The sequence below is a fragment of the Staurois parvus genome, unplaced genomic scaffold (assembly GCF_062004578.1).
Source record: "Staurois parvus isolate SC_StPar_1 unplaced genomic scaffold, SC_StPar_1.0 ptg000552l, whole genome shotgun sequence".
Taxonomy (NCBI): domain Eukaryota; kingdom Metazoa; phylum Chordata; class Amphibia; order Anura; family Ranidae; genus Staurois; species Staurois parvus.
Window position 1 is genome coordinate 1,943,368 of NW_028318348.1, and position 26,918 is coordinate 1,970,285.

The 26,918-nt window shown below is 42.2% G+C and overlaps 1 protein-coding gene across 1 annotated transcript in view; it reads right to left on the bottom strand.

Moving 5' to 3' along the window:
- The window catches only part of LOC149451013 (vomeronasal type-2 receptor 26-like), a 31,116-nt gene extending 7,020 nt beyond the window's left edge, over window positions 1-24,096 (bottom strand). The window contains exons 1-6 of the mRNA XM_089691155.1: window positions 24,074-24,096; window positions 23,475-23,652; window positions 20,562-20,653; window positions 9,849-10,140; window positions 7,352-8,140; window positions 1,389-1,616 (exon numbers count right to left, since the gene is read on the bottom strand). Of these exons, the coding sequence (XP_089547281.1) occupies window positions 1,389-1,616; window positions 7,352-8,140; window positions 9,849-10,140; window positions 20,562-20,653; window positions 23,475-23,652; window positions 24,074-24,096 (1,602 nt within the window). The remainder of the gene's footprint in view (window positions 1-1,388; window positions 1,617-7,351; window positions 8,141-9,848; window positions 10,141-20,561; window positions 20,654-23,474; window positions 23,653-24,073) is intronic.
- Window positions 24,097-26,918: the final 2,822 nt, after the last annotated feature.

Here is a 26,918-nt window from a genome sequence, read left to right on the forward strand (position 1 = left end):
TGTTGTTTTGAGTGTCTTTTTATTTGTTTTTGGGTGTAGTATTGTATTAGTGAAAATGTTTTAGGTGTAAAAAATACCATATTTATAAATGTTGAGATACTTTACGCTGTTAGGTATTTATAAATATAAATACAGATATAAAAAAGTGCAGCGCTAAAAGGTATATACTCCAATGAAAATACTCCAAATAAAATATTCCAGTAAAATCCAATAAAGTACTCTAATAAGATATGTTGTAATCAATATATTCTCCAGTCCAGATAAAAGTGATATAAGTAAAATTGATTAAATTAATGCATTAATAAAATGGTGACAGTTCGTGACAAGTGATTCAATATAGGAATTGTTTGTGACTTCTTGATCCAGTGGTCTGGTGATAAATAATAAAAATACGCACTCACCAGATGTGTTTTAATACGCATGTAATAAATAAACCAGAGGTCCCCCTCATGGGATGGGATGGACGAGCTGGGCCGTCTTAGCGGACTCTCCTTCTTCTGGATATAGGGCAGCCACAACGTTGTCTCCCTCTGGGAAATTGACAAGATACTGGGCAGCTTACATCAGGGCGTGCGTCATCCTTAGGAATGTTGTCACGTATCACAGACTCCTGAAGCTTGGGTTCTGGAACAGGTGTTTGGCTCACCAAGGAGCCAGTAAGAAAAAGCCCATAGTGTAGTAGTTTTAAAAAAATGGTGTTTATTAATCCACGTGGTAATCAATTCAAAAGTAGATAAAAGCAAGTAAAAACAATAACTGACCAATGTGTAATGTGCAATGGACATCACGGCGTGCAGGCCCCTTTAAAGCGTTTCATGCGATAGCACTTCATCAGAAGCACTTCATCAGAAAGGCATGGCCCAGCTCGTCCATCCCATCCCATGAGGGGGACCTCTGGTTTATTTATTACATGCGTATTAAAAATACGCATCTGTTGAGTGCGTATTTTTATTTATCACCACACCATTGGATCAAGAAGTCACAAACAATTCCTATATTGAATCACTTGTCACGAACTGTCACCATTTTATTAATGCATTAATCAATTTTACTTATATCACTTTTATCTGGACTGGAGCATATATTGATTACAACATATCTTATTAGAGTACTTTATTGGATTTTATTGGAATATTTTATTTGGAGTATTTTCATTGGAGTATATACCTTTTAGCGCTGCACTTTTTTATATCTATATTTCCAAAAATATGTCAAGTGTCTTTTTTATCAAAATTAAATTATTCGGAGCAAAATCTGACTTTGAGTGCTTAGCTTAGCGTTTTATATATTTACATTGGATATCATATATACAAACACTCAGAAACTGGCCTTCCTTCTGGCAAATGTACTTTTCCATTGGTATATTCAACACTTTTAAACAGGCATACCTGGTGGTTGTGTTTCCACGTTACGGCTTGTGAACTGATGAAGAGTTGCTGACCCTCTGCTGCCCATGGGGTAAAATTTCCGACATCCACATCAAGTCTATTCAGTCTATCGATAAATAATTTGTTTGTTATCTTGAAGTGGCTGATACGTTCCCCATTTTCATCAAAATAAGGCATGAGTTCATTTGGCTGTAGTGAATATTTCATTTCTTTTATGTTCTGCTTTGACTGTATATTAGAAAAAAACACAAAAAAGATCAATGAATACCATTGGAAAATTAAAGAATATGCTCACATTATGGAAATAAATGTTCATAGGGGCAGTATCGTGGCCTAATGACTAGCATGTATTCCTTGCAGCCAGGGCAGCTGTTAGAAACCACGGGGGCCACATACAGCCAACCTGACAGGGTCCTTCCCAAAAGAAACATAGTTTACTATGCTTCGGTTTATGAATGAGCACAGTGAGAGATTGGTATCAAACACATGTGTTCATTCAGGAAAGGAAGAGTCTGGTAAATGTGACATATTTACTGGACCCTTCCCCCAATATCCATCCTGAAGGATCCTATTGTGTGCTTGCAGCTGCTGGTGGGAAGGAGAATCCGGCAGCACTACGAGGATGAGGGCACACAGGGAGGTCCTGGGCAGCAGGGGGAAACGTATGGTGCACAGGGAGAATGATGGGTGCAGCCAAGTGGGGGCAATCACTGGAACTGATCCCCTGTATATCTTTCACTGCAGCAGCTGAAAGCCAGCGGAAGGGAGAGGAGAAGAGAAGCTTTCAGCTACTGCTGCAGAGAAAGCCATTCATGGGTTCCAGTAATTGCCCCCACCACCATGCTGATCACCCTCCCTGCCCACATTGATTCATCCAGCTGCCTGGGCCCCATACAGGACTGGTGTTACCTCCTTATCCACAGCCCTGTATGCAGCACTGGGGTTCTTGGTTCAAATCCTGACTTTGTGCAGTATTGAACATTGCTTGTGCGGGTTTCCTCTTGCATTCAGGGCATCCAAGTGATCTATTTTGCTCCTGTCTAAACTGGCCCTCATACATGTGTGGGTCAAATACAAAATCCCAACTCACACCTTCTAAGCAGGCCTTGTCAGTCTAGTGTCTAATGAAGCTGTGGAACGTATTTCAAACATGGAGCCAGAAAAAGTAAGGTCCCAAGGTTTTAATTTCATCAGTGGTGGGAATGGCACGGGAAAATTCATGCTAATCTTTAATTTTAGTCATATAATTTTATGACATAAAAAAACAAAAAAATTTTATTTACTTTATTTCCTATACATTTTTATTGGTATTCAAATAAGTGTACAGTGGCTTCATCGTGTGCAGTGAACAGTCTGTATTCCTTGAATACATCGGTTCCCAAACCATGACCCACTGGTTGCCCGAAACCAACCGCTGCAATGAAAAGGCCCCACATGCAAGACTTTCATATGAAAAAATGGAGGAAGGGAGGCATTAAGTGGCAGTGGGTGCTGGGCAGAGTATTCCTGCACCCAACAAGAAACATTTTGTTTACAAAACAGTTTGGTTACTCTCATACTTCCAAACCAAAGCAAAGCCAGCTCTAAATAAAAGCTCCTCAAATGCTGCAGGTGCTGTTATCGAGCTTTGTCATAGACTTTTGAGACTCTTGGAAGCATGAAGAAAGCAACATGAGTGGACTTCGTTGGACCTATTGGTGTAACCTGAGGTGTCCCTTGTCTGAGGATTTCGCTTGAGGATTCAGTCATTCCCAAGGGTTTGTCATGGTCACCGTATGCTGCCCCATTCTGCGGACCAGACCTTGATGTCCATCAATATACATACAACGCTCAGTTTGTATGTTGCTGTGGTAAGCGCATAATTATACCGGATTTTTCCACAAGTTTAATGGGAATTGGCATGCACCATACGCTACTGTGATACTGTTATTCTACCCTGATCACTATATACTCCTAATGAGGACTGTTCTTATGGATGGGTTTCTATGAATCAGGTTACACTGACTCTGGGTTTATCATTGCACTCAGGATTATATATGTAATTTATTACCCCTTTTAGCGCTGCATACCGTTTACTGGTATGATATTACATGGATGTGGTCACTGCTATGTCTTTTTTAAATTTTGTACAATAAACTTGGTGGTTTCTGGTATATATTCTTTATGTTGGCTTCTCTCACTAAGTGTATGCCTTCCTACACTCCCGTTGCTACAAAATCTTTCTTGTTTTATATATTGGTGGGATGTGGACATAATAACATGATATCTTCTTCTTTTATTTTATTATCCCTGCACCCAGAATTCTATCACAAAAATAGGCTCATCAGGTTGGGGAGTGGTCTCTTTGTATCATCTCTGCTGTGATGTTACCACAACGAGTGGCTGGGGATATAAGGCATGCACCTAGGTATGCTCTACTGAACACCAATTAAAGGGCGTTGTCTTCTCACCTCTAATGAAAAATGATGGGGAACTATACTCCTCCCACTGACACCATTGATGGGGCATTATTTTTCTCCCACTGACACCATTTAAGGGGCATTGAGTTCCACTCACTGACACCAGCGATAAGGCATAATGTTCTTCCTTCTGACATCAGTGATAGGGCACTATGTTCCTCTCTTTGACACTAGTGATAGGGAATTATGTTCCTCCCTCTGACACCAGTGATGGGGCACTATGTTCCTCCCTCTGACACCAGTGATGAGGCACTATGTTCCTCCCTCTGACACCAGTGATGAGGCACTATGTTCCTCCCTCTGACACCAGTGATGAGGCACTATGTTCCTCCCTCTGACACCAGTGATGAGGCACTATGTTCCTCCCTCTGACACCAGTGATGGGGCACTTAAGTTATTACTAAATGTATGCTTCCTACAAACACAAAGGAAATGATTAGTCTACTGACCACTGATATAGGGGCAATTATTATTCTTACTGACACACAGAAAATTATTACTTCTTCTGACCCTCGGTATAGGTGTATTTAGTGCTCCCACTGGCCACTGACACACGGGTTTTAATTTCTTCTACTGACCATCGACACCAAGGCATTTATGACCCGGAATGACAAAGGGGGGTGCATTACTACTATCAATACAGATATACAGTTGTGGCCAAAATTATTCAACCCCCAATGCTGTAAAGGGGTTTAGGGACTATAGTGTACATTTGGAATTGTATTCAGAATCAAATCCTACAAGGACGTTGTAACTACCCAAATGCAACTAAAATGACATCAATTGTTTATGTAATACAGTAGTAAATGGTTCTTATGTGGTTTCTTCATTGCCACAATTATTCAACCCCTTAAAGACTACCACTCTGAAGAACAGAGGTTCATACAGGTGCTTTCCATCAGGTATTGAAAACACCTGTGGATGTCACCGAGCAGCAATCAAGCATAATAAGCACCAATTAGGCAGCTTTAAAATGACTGTGATACTCAGCTCCTTCTAGACATTTACTGGTGTGGTTACAAACATGGTGAAGGCAAGAGAATGGTCCAGGAAGACAAGAGAAGAGGTGATTTCTCTTCACAGGAAGGGCAATGGCTATAAGAAGATTGCAAAGATGTTAAACATACCAAGAGACACCTTAGGAAGCATCATTCGCAAATTCAAGGCAAAGGGCACTGTTGAAACGCTACCTGGTCGTGGCAGAAAGAAGATGCTGACTTCGACTGCTGTGCGCTACCTGAAGCGTAGAGTGGAGAGAAGTCCCCGTGTGACTGCTGAGGAACTGAGAAAAGATTTGTCAGATGTGGGTACAGAAGTTTCAGCCCAGACAATAAGACGCACACTGCGTAATGAAGGCCTCCGTGCCAGAACTCCCAGGCGTACCCCCTTGCTGTCTCCAAAGAATAAGAAGAGTCGACTGCAGTATGCCAAAAGCCATGTGGACAAACCACAAAAGTTGTGGGATAGTGTTCTGTGGACTGATGAAACAAAATTAGAACTGTTTGGGCCCATGGATCAACGCTATGTTTGGAGGAGGAAGAACAAGGCCTATGATGAAAAGAACACCTTGCCTACTGTGAAGCATGGTGGAGGGTCAATCATGCTTTGGGGCTGTTTTGCTTCTGCAGGTACAGGGAAGCTTCAGCGTGTGCAAGGTACCATGAATTCTCTTCAGTACCAGGAGATATTGGATGGAAACGTGATGCAGTCCGTCACACACCTGAGGCTTGGGAGACGTTGGACCTTTCAACAGGACAATGATCCCAAGCATACCTCCAAGTCCACTAGAGCATGGTTGCAGAGGAAAGGCTGGAACATTTTGGAGTGGCCATCGCAGTCACCAGACTTAAATCCGATTGAGAACCTCTGGTGGGACTTAAAGAAAGCAGTTGCAGTGCGCAAGCCTAAGAATGTGACTGAACTGGAGGCCTTTGCCCATGAAGAATGGGCGAAGATACCCGTAGATCGCTGCAAGACACTTGTGTCAAGCTATGCTTCACGTTTAAAAGCTGTTATAACTGTAAAAGGATGCTGTACTAAGTACTAAGATTGAATGTCACTTGGGGGTTGAATAAAACTGATAATGCTGTGAGCACAGAAAAGACATTTGTGGTTATTTCATTATAACTGTTATGTTATATTTGTCTGACCTACAAGTGCCTCTTTAATGTAAATGTAAGCAAGATGACTGAATGATCAAAAGCAATGTCAAACTGGCCAAAACACTCAATTTCAGTGGGGGTTGAATAATTTTGGCCACAACTGTACTTATTACTCTCACCAACACAAGAGTACTAATTACATTGGCATTGTTTACACCCACTAAAACTGGGACAAATATTACTTCCACTAACCACTGACACATTGATTGATATATATTAATCCTTCTAAACACTGACACAGTTGCACTAATCACTGACCTCAGACACTGGATCATTTTTTTAAATTCTAATTTCCAATGGCCACAGTCTGGCCCCAAAACAATTGGATGGACAGGGATCTGGCCTTTTGTTTGAAATATTTGAGGACCCCTGCTTACAATCAACCCCAAAATATTTGGCAGAACCATTTAAGAGTCATTACTTTCATGAAATTATACTGCAGATAGACTGTGCATGCATTTGTTGCCTAGGTGGTAAGTAGGTGAATTACCCGGCAACAAGGTATTCCTAGAAAGGAGGCTCATGTCAGTGGAAGCACTTTTTTTTACTTTTTCACAGAAATATTGAAATTTGCATGTCATGATAGAAAATTACTTCAAACACCCAAACAAGTATATATTTTCTGAAAGCAAGGACTCTGTAGAACAAAATAGTGGCAGTTGCAATTTTCTATGTTGCATGAAATTTGGGCAACTGTTGATCAAAACATATCTTCAGGAAAAAATAGATTAAAGTGAATTTTAGTACACGCAGGCACAATTTAAATATTTTTTTCTTTTTTGGGGGGGGGGGGGATATGGGGTTGTGTTGAGTAAACAAGCGCCCATGCACTGGCAAAAAACTACAGTACTTCAAACTGCCCACAACCGATGCTTTAACAGCCTTTATTGCTCTTGCTCCGATATTCACAACAATGTCTTGCGTGTGTGTGACAATTGCTGTTTACATACATGTGTACCCAGTGTGTGGGTGTTGGGTAATGGGGTGCTTTCACAGGTTTTTACATTTTTTTTAATTAAAATTTACTTTGGTAACATTTTTTTTATTAAACTCTAGCTAATAAGCCTCCTATGTGATGGTATAGGCAGGTTAGGTTCTCCTTATGGAAAGATCAATGTCACCCATGTTTTCCACTGCAGCAGATCAAGTACATATTGTGCTTGATTAGCTGCTTACCCAGCTTCAGGTGCTTGGGAATGACAGCTCTGAACCTGGGAGGGATGTAATGTTTTTAGCTTCTGTGCCCATTTGCCACAGAGGAGATCTCGGATCAGAAGTTACAGTCATCAAGTAGTTATATAGAAAAGCATTTAAAATGATTGGTTCATTGTCACTTTCTTACCTTGTAATCAATGTTTTCTTCTTCATACTTCCATTTTAGAAATAAATGCCTATTGTGCAGAGCTTTAGCCAAGACTTCTACTGCATAGTACACATATGGAGCCACACCTGAGGACAGGAATTTATTTACATTGGGTGCAACAAATTCTATAGTTTCATTTTCTCCACTCATTGTGCTATTCATTGCAAAGAAAGTACTTCCATGTTCACCAAGGGACATAGATTGCTGGAATAATATGAAATTCAGTATATGAGCAATTTTGGGGTATTTTTGAATGCTGTGAAAAACATCCTCAGCTCTTATAGTCCGCAGCAGAGAAAGTTCTATAGCCAAGCTACAATTAATTTCCAGAAAATCTGCGACTTCGTTCAAAGGACTGGAGGTCCAAGATGGAGGAAATATGAAGGTTTTGTCAAAGAGCTCTTTTTCATTAAGTACCAAAAAATTTAAAAAGAGGACAGAAAAGGATCCGTACATGATTATCACACTGGCTTTAGAGTTTTGTAAAGTTTTGAATGTTGAAAAATATGGATTGCCAGAAATATTGGATGTCAATTTAATTATGAAGGCAGCACAAATTCCATTATCTGTCATGGACTTGGTTAGTCTCTGAAGCGCATTCTCCCCAGAATCATCGTCTGACACCAATATCCCAACCCAGGTCCAGCCAAAGTGTTTTAGGATTTCAGTTATTATAGTACTGTGGATGTGATCATTTTGAACTGTTCTGAACACATGTGGATAAATGTGTCTGTTGGTTAGAGAGTAGTCCATCGCTCCAAAACTTATCTGAAAATCATCAGAATAAAATACAATATTCTCCTGACATCTTAGCATGGAAATTTATGCTAAACACATATATTGTCTAAATACAAGAGCCATTCTTACTTGAATCTTGCAGTTCTTTGTGCATTTCTTGAAGGTCTGTGCAGGAATCCAGCATGAAAATACATCTGCACTTTCCTTATTATATAGACTGGTCACTGCTACTCTCTCTGGTTGTACGGGGTGACTGGTCTTGCCTCCGCCCACTCCCCTAGTTTTCTGTAGACGGCTTGTATTGGATGAGTCTGCTTGGTCCCACCCACAGTGTCACTCTTGGCACAGACTAGTGATGATGGCTGGCAACAGTATGATTTGTTTCCCTCAATGTATATACTGTATCTATGACAAAAATCTGGATAGGCTGTGTGTCTCCATATCGCCTGTTAATTTATCTATTGATAGACTTCTTGATATGTGTGGTCAGGCCACTTTGCTCCTCTAGGTATCCTCATCTGATTGGAGGTGTATGGGTTCCTTAGACTGACAAACCACATTCTCCTTTTATAATATCATTACAGACTATGTGAGTTCGTCTAAGTTTTGTATTAATATATATGATATGATGCAAGGTCACATATACATATAAATACACATTAATCAGGAATTTTCTCTTTTTTTTTTACATTTTGTATTGCAGGAGCAATGAAGAGTATTGTTCTGCAATGCAATGCTTGCTTTGAACTGTCATGAATGGGTTAAAGTGGAGTTCCAGTTGAATAAAAAAAAAATAAATAAAAGTCAGCATCTACAAACGCTACAAAGCCGGGTGCCCACTGCACATGTGCGAGTAGCACTGCACTTTGTGAATGGTTCCATAGTCTTCTGGGACCTGTCACGTATCCCAGAAGACTAAAGGGAGGGAGGGGGAGGAGAACTTTCTCTTCCGCTTACCTTAGACGATCGCACCGGAAGTGGGAGCAGGTACCTGTCAAATTCAGGCACTCCCTCCCCGCTCTGCAGAGGTGCCAATCCTTAACGGTGAGCACAGGACAAATCCTTAAAGCGGAACTTCCCCTATTGAGTGAAGCTCTGCTATAAGTTCATGATAGTTCAAAATACAGTGATCTGTGATTGTCTCCACCTGGTCACATGGTACAGGGTGATGTGATTGGCCCATGTACCATGTGAGAGCTGGGGCCAATCACAGCTGTCCAGAAACAGAAGCAAAGCTGTTATGAATCAGATAGATTCATAACAGCTTTGCTAGCTTTTTGATCATGTGATCCACATTCTGCTGTGTCCGGTGGACACCGCGGGTGCAGGGGGGGGTGTTTGCAGCCCCCTTCTGTGTTAGTACATATATTGATATATGGCCTGTAGCTGCCGCTGTCCGCAAAAGTACAGCGGGCAGTGGTTGATGCCCAATCACAGTAGTGTAGGCAGTTGGAGGCTCAGAAACGTAAATAAATGTTGAAAGCTTGCTTCCAGGTTTGGGGCGTGCAAGCACATGCCGCCTGCTGACCCGCGCTATGGTTGGACGCAGCACGATTTTGTCAGCAGGGGTCAACCATTGATTTATGGCTGAGACCTGCTGGTCAGCTATGGCCAATCACAGTGCAGAGCCCTGTGTTATCAAACACACAGGTCTCTGTACACAGAGCAGCGATCTGGCTGTTTCATCTCCCTGCAAAGCAGATATTTGTACCTCAACCAATTATTAGGAAAAATATACCTGTATATATCCATATACACCAAGTATTTGAGCCTCCGGTACTGTTGTGGTGGAATAATGATCTCCAATAACCCCAGCCAACTGTCCATGGTCCATGCAGCTATAATTAGGAACTGTTTTATTTGGCCCAGATGAAATACGTAAAACACTTCTTACAGCCATTCTTGCATCAATACAGGAATCCAATGCATGCCAACCCAATGTGATATTTGGTAAAATATCCGGACTCTGATTCATTTCATCAATGGCGTAGAAGAAAATGAGAAGATGTATAAATGTTTGGATACATGGGCTATAAAGATAAATTATTTTTATTTAAAACACATCAGAAACTTATTTTTTTAATTTCTTAAGTTAGCTTGTGCATCTTATGATTTATGATCCTGGAGTTGGGCTTCAAAACGTGAATTTTTTTTACTGACAAACCAAACCATCGCAACAAATGGATGATTACATAAACCTCCATTTATATTCAGTTTTAAAATTGCTGTATTACAAAACGTGATACATTGAAGGAAGGGATTAGAATAGAAACTCCTCCTTATTTAACAGGGACCAGCATCAAACACAATTTAATATATTTTGGTAAATTGACATTTACCTCCAACTGGTGGATTTGGCTGAATTGTGGGCAGTGAATTTTGGTGAAAGTGATATCAGAAAAAGACAGAGTGGGCCATCAAGTCTGCCCATCTTTTTTGGGGGGTGGATTTTTTTGATGTTTTTCAAGTCTTGCCACAGATTCTCCATTGAATTTAGGTCTGAACTTTGACTGGGCCATTCTAACACATGAATATGCTTTGATCTAAGTCATTCCATTGTAGCTCTGGCTGGATGTTTTGGGCCATTGTCCTGTTGGAAGATGAACCTTCACCCCAGTCTCATGTATTTTGCAGACTCTAACAGGTTTTCCTCTAAGATTGCCCTGTATTTGGCTCCATCCATCTTTCCATCAACTCTGACCAGCTTCCCTGTCCCTGCTGAAGAAAAGCATCCCCACAACATGATGCTGCCACCACCATTTTTCACGGTGGGGATGGTGTGTTCAGGGTGCTGTGCAGTGTTAGTTTTCCCCCACACATAGCGTTTTACTTTTAGGCCAAAAAGTTCAATTTTGGTCTCACCTGACTAGAGCACCTTCTTCCACATGTTTGCTGTGTCCCCCAAATGGCTTCTCACAAACTGCAAACAGGACTTCTTATGGCTTTCTTTCAACAATGGCTTTCTTCTTGTCACTCTTCCATAAAGGCCATATTTGTGGAGTGTACGACTGATATTTGTCCTGTGGACAAATTTCCCCATCTGAGCTGTGGATCTCTGCAGCTCCTCCAGAGTTACCATGGGTCTCCTTGCTGCTTCTCTGATTATTATTATTATTATTATTATACAGTATTTATAAAGCGCCAATAGTTCGCTCAGCACTGTACATTACAAAAGGGGGACAGAACATGTGACAGAACAATAACAATACAGATAGCTGTGGGGGATGGAGTAGTAGGAAGAGTGGAGGAGGTCGGCAAGTTAGCAGGGGGTGGGGTAGGCTTCCCTGAAGAGATGGGTTTTCAGGGTGCACCTAAAGGAGAGGAGAGTAGGTGATAATCTGATGGGTTGGGGCAGGGAGTTCCAGAGTATGGGTGACACCCTGGAGAAGTCCTGGAGGCGGGCATGGGAGGAGGAAACCAGGGAACTAGAGAGAAGGAGGTCTTGTGAGGAGCAGAGTGTGCGTTCTGGGCGGTCTTTGGATATTAGGTCGGTGATGTAGTTCGGAGCAGTATGGTGGACAGCTTTGTACGTCAGTGTTAGGATTTTGAATTTGATCCATTGCGCAATTGGAAGCCAGTGGAGGGATTGGCAGAGGAGGGTGGCGGAAACAGAGCGGTTGGAAAGGTGAATGAGTCTGGGAGTCGTATTCAGGATCGACTGAAGCGGGGATAGCCAGCGGCGAGGCAGGCCAGTGAGGAGGGAGTTGCAGTAGTCGAGTCGTGATATGATGAGGGAGTGGATGAGCTGTTTAGTGGTTTCTGGGGTTAGGAACGTGCGGATTTTGGCGATGTTGCGGAGGTGGAGTCTGCACGAGTTTGTTAAAGATTGGACTTGGGGCTGGAAGGATAGGTTGGAGTCCAGAGTGACACCAAGTACTCTGGCCTGCAGGGCGGGTTTGATGGTGGCGTTGTTGGATGTGATGGAGAAGTCAATGGGGGGTGGTGTCCGGGCTGGGGGGAAGACAAGAAACTCGGTTTTGGAGAGGTTCAGTTTAAGGAAGTGGAGCGACATCCAGTCGCTCAGTAGGTGTGTTATTCGGGCAGAGACTCAGGGGGTGAGGTGGGGGGTTGAGAGATAGATTTGTGTGTCATCGGCATAGAGGTGGTAGTTGAAGCCGTGAGAGTGTATGAGTTGGCCAAGGGAGGAGGTGTAGATGGAGAAGAGAAGGGGCCCAAGGACAGAACCTTGAGGCACCCCAACAGAGAGGGGGAGTGAGGGGGAGGTGGTAGCATTATAGGTAACGCTGAAGGAGCGTTGTGACAGGTAGGATGAGAGCCAGGAGAGAGCAGAATCTCTGAGGCCGAGGGAGTGTAGTTTTTTGAGGAGGAGGGGGTGGCCGACTGTGTCGAAGGCCGCAGGGAGGTCAAGGAGTAGGAGCACTGAATAGTGGCCATTAGCTTTGGCGGTTAGAAGGTTGTTGGAGAGTTTGAGTAAGGCGGTTTCTGTGGAGTGTAGGGGACAGAAGCCAGACTGTAGGGGATCGAGGAGGTGGTTGTAGTTGAGGTGAGAGCATAGGCGGGTGTAGACGAGGCGCTCGAGGAGTTTAGATGTAAATGGGAGCAGGGAGATGGGTCTGAGGTTGTTCGGGTCATTAGGGTCCAGGGAGGGCTTTTTAAGTATGGGGGTGATGTGTGCATGTTTCAGAGGGGAGGGGAAAGTGCCTGAGGAGAGGGAGAGATTGAAGATGTGGGTGAGGGAGCGTAGGATGGAGGGGGAGGGAGGTCGTAAGAGATGTGAGGGGATAGGGTCGAGGGGGCAGGTGGCGAGGCGGGCATCGGAGAGGATCTTGGAGACTTCCTCGATGGTAGTAAGGTCAAAGGTGCAGAGTGGTGTGGGAGCTTCAGTATGAGGAATGTAGGGTGGGGTGGAAGTGGAGGTCAGAGCAGTGGTGGGGCTGTGGGAGAGGGGTGATGAGGGGTAGCTGAGTGAGGGGGAATGGGGTTGGAGGGAGTTTGAGCAGAGACGAAGTCCCTGCGGGTTATGTCGAGGGAGAGAGGGGATGAGGGGGTAGCTGTGTGAGAGGGGACAGGCTGAGAGAGCGTGTGAGTTGCGGCGATGTCTTTGCGAATTGTGTCAATCTTGTTTTTGAAGTGATTGGCAATCTCAAGGGCAGTGAGTGAGGTGCTGGGTGGAGGTGGGGGTGAAGAGAGTAGAGAGCTGAAGGTGGAGAAGAGTCGGTGAGGATTGGAGGAGAGGGCCTTGATGAGGGTCAGGAGGGTCAGCTACATGTTCTTTTAATCTGACATTAAGATTTCTTTTGGTTCTCCCTATATATTGGAATTGGCACGGACATTCCAACCCTATATGTAACATACTTTGTATTACATGTAATGAATTTTTGAATGGAAAATTCCTCTCCTGTAGAATGCGATGTGAATGACGAAATCATCCTATTATTAGTCCCCGTAGTTTTACAAATCCTACATTTTTTGCAAGGATAGAATCCTTTGAGGTCAAAAATCCTAATGCCTTTCTCATTTGGAGGAGAGATGACACCCTTCACTAGGGAGCTTCTTAGATTATTGGTTTTTCTGTAACTAAAAGGCGGTTTTACTGGTAAAACTGATCCCAAAATATTGTCTTTTTAAAATTGGCCAATGTCTTTTAAAAATATTTTCTATTTCCTTAAATTGACAATTAAAACAAGAAATGAATGCATATTCCACTTTCTTATTACTATCTACCTTAATCTCTTTATTTTTCTTAATTTTTCCATCACCCAAATAGTTCTGGCTGATTTTAAATCTAATTTTTTCCAATTTCATTGGGTCATAGCCTTTAGAGACAAATCTATCCTTAATTAATTCCGATTGTAATATATAGTCTTCCAACCTGGAACAATTTCTCATAATTCTAGTGAATTGTCCCTTCGGTATTCCCTGAATCCAATGGGGATGGTGACAGCTACTTGTAGGAATATATCCATTTCTATCTGTTTCTTTAAAAAATGTTTTAAAATATAATTTATTAAACTTAAAAATGTTCAAATCTAAAAAGTTGGCCGATTCCATACTAATATTATGGGTAAAACCAAGCTCATATTCATTTTTCCCAATAAATTCTAAAAATAATTGTACCTTCCCATATTAACAGGATGTCATCTATGTATCTCTTCCATATTTTCAAACCTTTCCAATTTCTGCCATAAATTTCTTTATGTTCCCATTTTGCTAAGAAGATGTTGGCGCAAATTTGGCGCCCATAGCGACACCCTTTCTCTGCTCATAATAATCACCTTTATACCAAAAATAATTTTTACTCATGCTAAATTCCAACAATTGCACAATAAATTTCTTTTGTTTAATACGTAGATCTGTATGGTATTTTAAGGCCCATTTTATAGCTTCTATTCCATCACTATGTTTTATACTAGTATATAAAGAATGGACGTCAATGATAACTAGAAACATTTCTTGAAGGACCTCCATCCCCTCTAGCAAATTAATGACATCCTGGCTGTCCTTTAAATAAGAAGGCATTTCTTTGACCACTGGCTGTAAATAAAAATCTATGTATTGTCCCACTCTCGAATGAATGGAGCCAATCCCATTAATAATGGGCCTCCCTGGGGGTTTTGTCAGACTTTTATGGATTTTTGGTAAGATATAAATAAAAGGCACTTTGCAACGTGAAAGGATAAGATATAAAGCTTCTCTTTCATTTAAAATTTTATCTTCTTCCGCTTTCTTTACCAATTTTTGGAGCTGTTTTTTATATAAAACGATAGGATTCTTCCAAATTTTAATGTATATACTGTATCTGAATCCCTTAAAATCGAGTCCATTAACTCTTCATACTTACTTCTATCCATTACTACTACCCCTCCTCCTTTATCTGCCGGTCGAATTGTTTTTTAGTCCAAGTAGACCCTGATAGAGGGATTCTTCTTCCTTAAATTTATGTAAATTCAGTTCATAAAAGTCATCTATTACCATCTGTTTAAATACCTCTATGTTCAGATTTCTGGAATTAGAAGGGTTAAATGTTTATCTATTCTTTAGGTTACTATGGACATAGCTAGACCTTGTTTTAGGATTAGCAGATAATGTAGGACCCGGTAAAGAGGCAAAATATTTTTTTTATATTCAATTTTCTAATATACTTGTTAATATCAATATACACCTCAAGTTTGTTCAAATTAGATTTTGGAGCAAACTTTAAACCTTTATCTAAAACTTTAATTTCATTTTCGGTCAGTGGAACTGAACTCAGATTATAGATTCCTTCACCAACATTTCTCTTCTCTTTCTGTTGTTTTCATTCCCTCTTTCTTGTGAGTGGCTTTCTACAAACTGATTCAGGGGTCTCTCTTCTTCCTCCTCTCTTGGGGCATATCCTTGCTCCCAAACCCTCCTGTAACTGTAGGTTGGGTTGCTTGGTCCCCTCTTTCCCCAATGGGGTTGGTAATAATATCCTCTGGGGGGGGTGGACCTGGAGGGTGACCCCTGTACTCGCTCTGAAAAAAATTTCCCCTTCCCCTGTTTCCTCTCGGGCTATAATAATAGTTATTATTCCAACCTTTTAAAGGCTGAAATCTATTCTGGACCGGGACATTAAAACCATGATTAAACTGACTCATTGGTTTAAAATTCCCTATCACATTCTTCCGAAACGGTGATTTAGGTACTCCCGGCCCCTTCTGAAATGAGGGTGTATTATTCTTCCTTGTTAAGACCTGGGGTGCATGTCCTTGTGACACCCTGTTCTCATCTTTTTCCCCTAATGATGATTTAGCTGGTGATGAATCATTCGAATGACAGTTTCCTATAATTGTTTCCTGCCATTTATAAATCTTGTTAGCCTGATAATCCCCCTTATCTCTAATAAATTTCTTATATTTCTTCATTTTAATTTCCCCATCTTTCTTATTTAAATGTTCTTGTAGAGTCTTAAACAACTCATTCATATCCTTCTTATCTTTAAATCCTTCAACCTTTTTTTAAAACTCCACTAATTTGGATTCCACTACCATCAATTTCCTCTTTTTCCTTTCTATCAACATATTCAGTAATTGTTTTTCACATGTGTGAAAAAACCTTTTCCACTCCAAAATGGAATCCTCAATATTAAGTCCGTCATTGGGAACCAAATTCCATCTCAACCTCCTGGGTACTATGCCCTCTGAGATATACACGCACGGAAACTGGAATTTTGACTGCTGGAGAACGTGGTTCCTATGTCCATTTGACTGCAGGGCTTGTTCTGTTTCATTCATAGAGCTGATATTCGTAAACCCCAATGTAAGTCTTTTAATGATTGATGTATGTATATTTTGGTTTACTGTAGGAGCTTTACTGATGGAATAGAGAGTATTGCGTGTATTAGCAATAGACAGTTATTTACTATGGTAATATTCCTTGTGAGTTCCCAGAAGTATACTTTATTTAGTATAGTTGTTCCATGTGTAATAGTGAATTTTCCTGTTTAGCCCGTAATTAGAATGTTGGTTCCATGTTTTTTTGAGATTAGAAGTGGTTCCAGCTTGCTCGTTTTAGTTAGGGGAAAGATAGGAGTATGCGGGGACTGTTTTCCCACATCTAAAATGGCGGCTTTAGCTTCCGGTCAATTGAATACATGAAGATAAGAGGAGTGGCCTCGGGGATGTCTGGATCCCTTCAGACGAAGTCCGGAAGTGACGAAACGCGTTAGAGACGTGACGTCAAGACGCATGCACGGAAACCAGAAGACTGCTGGAGAACGTGGTCCCTGTGCCCATTTGACTGCAGGGCTTGTTCTCTTTCATTCATAGAGCTGATATTCTTAAACCCCAATGTAAGTCTTATATTAAATTTATCCCTACACGCGGAAATCTATTCTAAGAGTCTTCTTCAACTTTATGAGGACTATGGAGGATGGGCTGCTGAAGTGAAGGAATACTTGGAAGCTATACTGGTACCAGAGATATGGAATACGCTTATGAATACTACCAGAGGGTAATGGTATTTAATTTCACTATTTGTAGTGTTCACGGAGTGTTCACTGTATGAATTGCAGTGGTCATTGAGTGTTCACTAAATTATTGTAGTGGTCACTTTAAAATTGGATTTTGGTTCACATTTTGGTTTTTCAATATCACCTATAATCACAGTTTGAGTGGTTTGGATTTTGCATGGACTTAATATTGCACTTTATATTGTTATTGATTATTTGAAAGATAATGCACTATATAAGTATTCTTTTTTTGGAGGTATCACGAGGATTAAATTAGGATTGGAATCCTTCCTACTGGATTTATTTATTTGATTTGGTGGACATTTTATTGATTTCAGGGATTTAATTAATTATTTATTCATTTATTTACTGATTTTGAGAATATTTGGTTAAGTTTATATTCAGTATAGTCACGTGGTATGGTGATAGAAAGGTTATTTTATATTATTTCTACTTTCTAGGGAGAAAGTGTGACTTTGGGGTGGGGATTCACTTATTAGATGTGTATTTGATTTATCAGTGAGTGTACATATCTCATTTCTTGAGACCTTAAAATGCCTGGACAGTACAAATGCCCCCCAAAATAATAATAATGGAAAGTAAACACCCCAAGGAACTTAATAAGAGGAATGTCAAGCTTTTTGAATTTGTAGTTTTTGAAAAATTAAGAAATTAAATAATTATTAACAATTCATTATTTACATACTGTCACTGGAGCAGTACAGTGTCACCATATGGCTGGTGGCATTGATCCGGGACACTGACAGGTGAAAGTATGGTGATGCAGTACAATGTCACCATGGTAACACTGTACTGCTGTGGGGAGGAGGTCACTATTTGTTTTTAACTATGATTGCTTATTATAGTAATGGTCACTGTTATAAGCAATCATTTTCATGAATGGCATCATTCATGCTCTATTATGTACTTTTGTGATCTTTGTGATTGGCCAAAGCTATCATATGATACAGGTCTGCTGTGATTAGTCCTGCACCATGTGATCACCGTGACCAGTCACAGATCACAAAAGTACACCAGGGCTATGAATGAAAGCCATTGTATACAACTGACATAGGATCGTTGTGATTGGTCACAGTGATCACATGGTAGCAGGACCATGCAGAGCAACATGGTACAACAACCCGGTGGGCTCAGTAGGTCACAGATCTCACTGCTGCAAGTACACAAGGGTACACGAGGTGTACGAGCAGGAGAAAATTGTAGGACATCCACCCAGAATGACAGTGTTCCTGCCCCACCTTATTATTATAATAGGCCAGGCAAGACGTGGCTAAATAGTGTATTAGAAACAGCAGGGAGATATTTAATAGAGTATTACAGAGAGCATGGAAATAATAAGCATTATATTACCGAGATTAGGAGGATAATTAATAGTGTATTACAGAGAGCAGGAGAACATGGAGGTGACAGAAGAGACCTTAATGAGTGTATTACAGAGAGCAGGAGAACATTGAGGTGACAGAAGAGACATTAATGAGTGTATTACAGAGAGCAGGAGAACATGGAGGTGACAGAAGAGACGTTGATGAGCGTATTACAGAGAGCAGGAGAACATGGAGGTGACAGAAGAGACATTAATGAGCGTATTACAGAGAGCAGGAGAACATGGAGGGGACAGAAGAGACATTGATGAGTGTATTACAGAGAGCAGGAGAACATGGAGGGGACAGAAGAGACATTGATGAGTGTATTACAGAGAGCAGGAGAACATGGAGGTGACAGAAGAGACATTAATGAGTGTATTACAGAGAGAAGGGAGACATTAAAGCTGAACTCCAGGATTTCTATGTATTGCATACTAACATTCATCCAGATTGGCACAATGTATATGTATCTTATTCTTGATGAATTGTTGGGGAATGTGGAAATGTGTGTAGAAGATGGAGCTATTACATACAGAATATCCACAATACACTATGTAGCCTCCCTAGCGGTATGATTATGTCAGTATTTCTGTGCTCAAAGCAGTACATTTTTTTTCGTGGAAATATGTATTTTTTTTATTGTAGGCCTGTAATTTTTAGGAATAACTCCCTGAAATCTGTCTGAACAAGAGTCTAGTAAACATCCCGGGTATGATAAAACTTGAAACACGAAATCATAAATTATAAAATAATAAATAATCATAAAAAATAATAATTTTAATTCAATAATATAATCAAACCAAAAACACTGAAATTTGAAATATAGCGCCAAGTTCGCACATCACTGAGCAAAGTCGCAAAATCGTTTTCAATGTCTGATGATGAATTTCCCCCACGAATCATTATCACTCAATTCTGCAAGTGGTTCTGATTTACTATCGCTGTTCTCTAGCCGGTCTAAAATTGCTTTTGACCTAAAGGGACGCTTTTTGGACGCCATGGACGTTTCTCAGTTTCCAGGCAGAAAGAACAGTAAAAATGCAGGCAGGGCACAGGACAAAGCACTCGGGACAAAATGTATGTGAAATGGTTTGATACAGGAATGTTATACTATGTGATTTTAGTGTATTTAGTGAATGTCACTTTTACAACTTTCAAATTTCCCGCCAGTTCTGTCCCCCGTACGCCCTGAAGTCGCAGGGAACGGAACCCGGAAGACAGATGCTGGCAACTGCCGGAGGACATTACAGGGGACACTGCAGGAGGGACATCGCGGGAGCACAGGACAAGGTAAGTGAAGAACAGATCCCGGAGCAACGCTGCAGTGTATTCCTGAGTGTAGCTCGGGGTTACCACTTGTGGTGCTGAAACTTTACCCCGATCTACACTCGGGAATACCGCCAGGGGGGTTAATGACTTCTGGATCCTGCTCAGGAGCCCACTGCACACTGATCACAGGGGGGAGGGGAGGCATGTTCAGCACAGCCGCCATTCATAGAACCCCTTGTTCAGGTGATTTATGATTGGATAAGTTGGAGATCAGCCCCTCATGTCCACCTCATTCAGTAATGATGTGCTGAAATCAAGTTTGGTGAATTTCAAAATCATCCCCACTTGTCACTTGCTGGAAGTTACAACATTGCAGTCTGATCAATGGGGAAGAGGAGACTAATGGCATCATCTCAACCGAGGAAAGAGTTGCTGGACTGGAGCTCAAGGATACATTCTTGGGTCATATTTACACATACGATTCCCAACTCACTGGAAAATAAATTATCCCTCAATGTGTTTGGAGGACAGTACCACCCACTGAAAGCATCGGGGGGATAATGTTCACCGTGCTGCAATGCAAAACATCACAACCATGACCTTGTGTAAATTAAGGCTTAGTAATGAAACATGAAGCTATTCAGACAAATCATTCTGTTGCTATATATTGTGAAGTCAAGAATTTAATTTTCATGCAGATTTATGAAGTTACTGAAAGGACCTGTTTAATTTGTAAAAACTACAAAGTTCTTTACAGTTCACTAACATATAATTAAAATGTATTTGTCCTTGGTAAAGCAGTATGCATCAAATCTCAAAATTACATTACAACAGAACAAAAGGAATCAGATCAACTAAAACTTACTTTGAACAACCTATGATGGGTCCTTCTGGAGAGACATCATCATCTCCCCTGCTGCTGAGTGAAAAGATTCCACCAATTATGATATCTCCAGCCTGGAAATGGTCCTCATGGTCATCATATGTTGTTCTTATTCTGAGATGACATGCAGTGGTAGGAGATTTCATCATGGATCTGCATACTAAAATGAAAAGCACACTGCTATAAAACAGAACCTCCAGTAGATGAAACGTCCTCATAGTTCTTCTAATGATGATACAGAGATGCATTCATATTCAGTACAATGCAGATTGGCACTAGATAAGTTTCTATAGATCTCAGTATTAAAGCAGCAGGATGGTCTGTTATTCAGTGCATGTGAATTGATCTTCTTACTGTTCTTCACATCTTTTATACAATTTTGTGTTAGATTTTTACTATACTGGCTGGTGCCACCAACCCAAACATGTTTGTTAAAACTCTTAAAATATCTTCAAACATATATTGGCTTTCTTAGTTATCTTCATATTTTTATTGAAGAGATTTGTCTTATGTTATTCCTGACACTTTAATCTTGAAATACAGAACTGTAATTTATGGACATTTTCAACTAATCTTATTATTCAATTCAAAAGCCCAGCTCCAACCAAATCTCACCCCTGGCTAGATGGATGGAATAAGAAAAGGGGGGTACTCCTCCAGCTAGAACACAGATGGCTATAAATACACGTTCATATACAGTATATATATATATATTTTTTTTTTTTTTAATTAACATTTTAGAAAATTTTCAAATGTACGTATATACATACATTAAATTTGAAGAAAGGGAGGAGAGAAAGAAGCTCATCGATTATAGAAACTTGTAAGGGTATAGAACATACAAGGTCATAAAATAACAGTGGAAGAGCAGGTAAATCCATACATTTTGAGCAGGTTGAGCAGAGGTAAAGGCATCCCATGGGTTCCATATTGCTTCAAAAACAGTAATCGAGCTGGCATGTAAAGCGGTCAGATATTCCATTTGTCTAACGTATGCAATAATTTTAAACGGAGTCGACATTGAAGGAAGTATGGAGCAGAGCCAACACGTAGGAATGCTTCTCCAGGCCGCAGTCAGGCTCAATAAAAAATACAGAGGTTTGAAAGGGAGGGAGGCATGCAATTGCAATTGTAGTAAAGACAAAATCTGTTCCCAAAAAGGAGTGATGGACCTACATTCCCAGGGAATATGATAGAGGGAGCCAGATTCTTTCCCACATTGCCAGCAGGCAGGAGAAGCATTCAGGTTACCGGCATGGAGCACTTCAGGGGTTCTGTACCACAACATCATAATTTTGTATGTTTTTTCCTTATAGACTACGCATGCAGAAGATCTGAGTGCGTTTTCCAATATTTTTTTCCACAGCACCAGATCAATGTCACATTGTAGAAACTGGGACCACTTGCGCATGTAGTGATGAGTGTCATTAGATAACGGAGAAGCATCCATAAGGAGTTTATATGTAGTAGAGATAATACCCCTTTGATGTGGGCCCTGTATACATAGGCGCTCAAAGGGGGTTGGCTTTCCAAGGGTCAATGAGGGTGATATGGTAGAGAAAAAATGGCGTATCTGAAGGTAGACATAGAAATGTTGGGGAGGTAAGTGGTGTTTTTTCTGGATATCAGAGAATGATTTTAGCTTCCGAGTTACAGGGTGTACCAAGTGGCGTAGTTGGAAGAGGTCGGCTGCGACCCAAGGGAGCATTTGGGACATGGCCAAACTATACAGGAGGCTGGGATTAAAAAGAATGTTGGTTAGTGGAGAGCAATCGGAGGCCAGTGCAAATTTAGCCTTACATTTCTGCCAGATAGTCAGGTAGAATTGCATGGGACCAAGCAAGAGATGTTGAAAAGAAGTGATATCCATCGCTGATGTCGACCAGAGAAGAGAGCATGGGTGGGTCAGAATTGCAAAGATTCAATCTCGGTCCATTTGTTGGGGGGGGTATTGGGTGGACCATGAAATTAGGAATTGGAGGTGGGTAGCGTAGTAGTAGGTCTAATATCTGGTGACCCTAAGCCCCCCCCTAGAGCACAAGGAGAGGAGCACAGTACGTGCAATTCTATGATGTTTGTTATGCCAAATGAAATGTAAGAGATTTCTGGAGGTAATGCAGATTGGACAAAGGGATGGGAATGGGAAGAGTCGCGAATAAGTACAGGAGTTTGGGCAGTACAGTCATTTTTATGACGTTGATACGTCCAAGGAAGGTAATGGGTAAGGTATCCCAGAATTTCAAGGAACGGGAAATGGCTACAAATAAGGGGGGAAAATTAGCCTCATATATAGAGTGGTAGGAGGAAGTAAGGTTAGTACCCAAATACTTTAAGGAATGGGTGCACCATCAGTATGGGAAGGCCTCTTGGAGGGAAGACAAGACATTGGGTGGGACGTGTGGCGGGAGTGCTTCAGTTTTGGATGTATTGACTTTGTAGCCCGAAAGGGCCCCAAATTGTTGTAAAATCTTATGTAGAACTGGTAGGGAGGTAAGGGGGTTTGAGGGTGTTAGAAGGATGTCGTCTGCAAACAGGGATAGTTTGTATTCACGTTCATGGGAATGTATCCCTCGTATATTGGGATTGGACCAGATGGCGATAGCCAGCGGTTCCAAGCAGAGAATAAACAATAAGGGGGAAAATGGACAGCCCTGTTGCATACCGTTTGACATCTGAAAAGAAGGTGAGAGGAAGGAAGCCAGTCTGACCTGCGAAGAGGGAGAGGAATAAAGAACCTTCAAGGCCACCACGAACAGGCCCCGGAAGCCAAACTTCTCCAAGACCATAAATATTTAGGGCCAGCTAAGGCGGTCAAAAGCTTCCTGAGCATCCCAACTCAGTAATATAGCAGGGGTCGAAGATCGGTTAATCAGGTCTGGCAGGCACAAATCCTACTTGGTCCCTGTGTATGAGCTTGGAGATGAATCTGGACAGTCTGTTGGCCAGAATCTTAGTGAAAATCTTGTAGTCGGAGTTTAGTAGGGCGATGGGGTGATAGTTGTCCAGGATAGAATGGTCCTTGTCAGGTTTGGGGATAAAGAAAATATAAGCACGAGCAGCCTGAGGAGCGACGCTGTCAGGGAACAAGAAGATCGCTGCAGCACATGAATCTGCACAGGCGCAGGATCCCGACAAGGCATACAGGGAGGCGGGCACTAGGACCCAGGCGCACCTGTCACCAATGATGGACCTGGCAGGCACTAGGACCCAGGCGCGCCTATCGGCGCTGGACAGGCTATTTAAGGAGCACCTCAATGATGATTCACTGCTGACTGGTCTTCAGCTTTCCCCTGTGTCCTGCTGTTCCTGTGTGATTCCTTTGGTGCTGACCCAGCTTGTTCCTGACCCGACTCTGATTCCTCTCCTGATCCTGGTTTCTGACTTTGGCTCTGCTCCTGACTTTGGCTTCTCCTACTGATTCAGTACCTTGCTGCCCGACTTGATGACCTTGGCTTCCTTTGACCCTGCTCCTGTCCTGTGTCCTGGCTACCTACCTGCTCTGCTGCACATCCGGCATTATCCAGAACCTGCTCTGTCTGCTATTACAATACTCAAATCAGAGGATACACTGCCTTCTCAGGCCATCTGCAATAGCCACAAGCAACCACCTCAGGCGCTCTTGTCCCCCTGGTCCCTAGACTCCCTCTGTTCCAACCTCAGCGGGGTCAGGGCTAGTGACACAAGTGAGGCCGACCTCGTCAATTCAGTCTCCTATCAGGTACGTGAAAGTACCAGTCAGCCATGATGGAGTCTGAAAGGGAGGCCTCACAACTGGGGGACATTCGCCAAGCAGTAACTACCTTGTTCAACGTAATGCATGAGTTACAGAAAGACTTTGAACACTTGGAGAGCAAACTGCGAACCGACTCTAATGTCCTCTTAGACACAGACCTCAATACTACCCTTGATGCGGTCACACAAACAGAGACCAGTATAACCTTTGAAACTTCTGCTCTGCCAGAACCCCGGGTGCCTACGCCCGCGTTCTTTACAGGGGATCGCGGGAAGTTCAGGACTTTTCATAACTCCTGTGAGTTATATTTTTCCCTGCTCCCCAGGACCTTCTTGGCACCTAACACTAAGGTGGGATTCATTATCACACTCCTCAGAAATGAACCCCAGTCCTGGGCCTACCACCTACATGAGTTGCATGACCCGGCCTAAGCTTCTGTGGACTCCTTTACAGTGATGGCACAAATCTATCATGATCCTTTCTGGCACCAAACTCCTGAAGTCATGCTCAGTAAGCTACAACAAGGCCAGAGACCTGTGGAAGACTATGTCACTGATTTCCGTATCTGGTGTCCTGATACCCAGTGGAACGAGTCTGCTCTCCGCCACCAGTTCAGTCTCGGTCCTTCCGAAAATCTGAAGGATGAGCTGGCTTGAGTGGGGGGTGCCAACCAGCTTGGAGAGCCCGATAGACCTGGCGATTCAGATTGACCGCCGAATTCGGGAAAGGCAGAACGAGAGGTCCAATGGAAAGATTTTGATATGCTCTGAATTAGGACCTCCTACAAATGTGGCCTCATCAGCATTACCCACCAACTCCACTAGGAGAAGCTTCTGAAGGCCACAGTTATCCGCAGCGGAACGCCTTCGCCAGTCCAACCTCTGTCTCTACTGCGGGGATGCAGGTCATTTTGTGGCCACCTGACCGGCCAAATCCCACAGATCCTTTTCCAACTGTTTTTACATGATGCACCCTCAAGGGGAAAGTCGGGCACATCTCTCTTTTCATCTGCAGCTACAACTGGCCAAAAGGACAATCGGAGTCCCAGCCATTATAGACTCAGGTGCCTGCAGGTTCTTTATGGATGCACAATTCGCTATGCAAAATCAGATTACGCTCCGTAACAAAGCACAGAGACTTGCAGTTCTCCTGGCTGATGGATCTGGTATCAGTTCTGGCCCTGTGACACAGGAAACCGTGCCAATATTCTGCTGCTCTACTGTGGGACACCAGGAATTCCTATGCTTAGACATCATTACCTCTCTGATTTTTTTCCAGTCATTCTCAGCATGCCCTGGCTAAAAGCCCACAACCCAACCATCAATTGGTTGCCCAGAGTAATCTCTTTCACCTCAGAATATTGTTTGAATCACTGTACTCCCAAAAGGAATACTGAGGCAACTCCTCTTCTCGGCATTCACTCTGACCCTGAGACCATGAAACTTGTTTCTGCAGCATACCATGAATATCTGGACGTCTTCAATAAAAAAAGTGCCAACTGCCTTCCTCCCCATCGCTCATACGATTGTCCTATTGAACTCCTGCCCGATGCTGAAATTCCTTTCGGCAGAATCTATCCCCTATCCAAGGCTGAATTAGAGGTCCTCCGGGAATATATCAATGAGCGCTTGGAAAAGGGCTTTACATCACCAGCAGGAGCCGGTATCTTTTTCATGGAGAAGAAAGACCATACTCTCAGACCCTGTATCGATTACCGAGACTTAAACAAGATAACGGTAAAGAATCGTTACCCCCTTCCGTTGATACCCGAACTATTTCAAAAGGTTGCGAGGAGCATGCTTCTTCACAAAACTGGACCTCAGGGGCGCTTACAATCTGGTGAGAATTCGGGAGGGTGACGAGTGGAAGACGGCTTTCCGAACTGGGTTCGGACACTTTGAATATCTTGTGATGCCCTTTGGCCTCTGTAATGCCCCGGTAACTTTCCAACACCTGGTGAATGATATCTTTCGAGACTACCTGGATCTCTTCCTCATTGTCTATCTGGATGACATGCTGGTTTTTTCCAGTACCATAGAAAGCCACCGGGAGCACGTAAAGAAGACTCTGGATAGATTACGCCAGCATCGTTTGTACGCAAAAGCCGAGAAATGCGATTTTGAGAGGCAATCCATCTAGTTCCTTGGGCTAGTGATCTCTTCTGAGGGCATCTCTATGGACCCCCAAAAGGGTGTCCGCCGTCTTAGAATGGCCCATCCCAGGAGACAGGAAAGCAGTGCAGTGCTTTATTGGTTTTGCTAACTTTTATAGAAAATGTATTCAAGAATTTCTCTGGAATTATCGCACCAGTAACACAGCTTACCAGGCAGCATATTCCCTTTAAATGGACTCCCGAAGCTCAAACAGCCTTCGAGCAATTAAAGACTATGTTCACATCCGCACCTATTCTGAAGCATCCGGACTCTGCTCTCGCTTTTGTCCTTGAAGTTGACGCTTCGGAGAACGCAGTTGGAGCCATATTAGCCCAAAGACAGGGACTCAAATCCCTTCTGCATCCTGTTGCATTTTTCTCCCGAAAATTGAGTGTTTCCGAAAGGAACTATGACGTGGGAGACAGAATTAGTCGCCATTAAGGCAGCATTGGA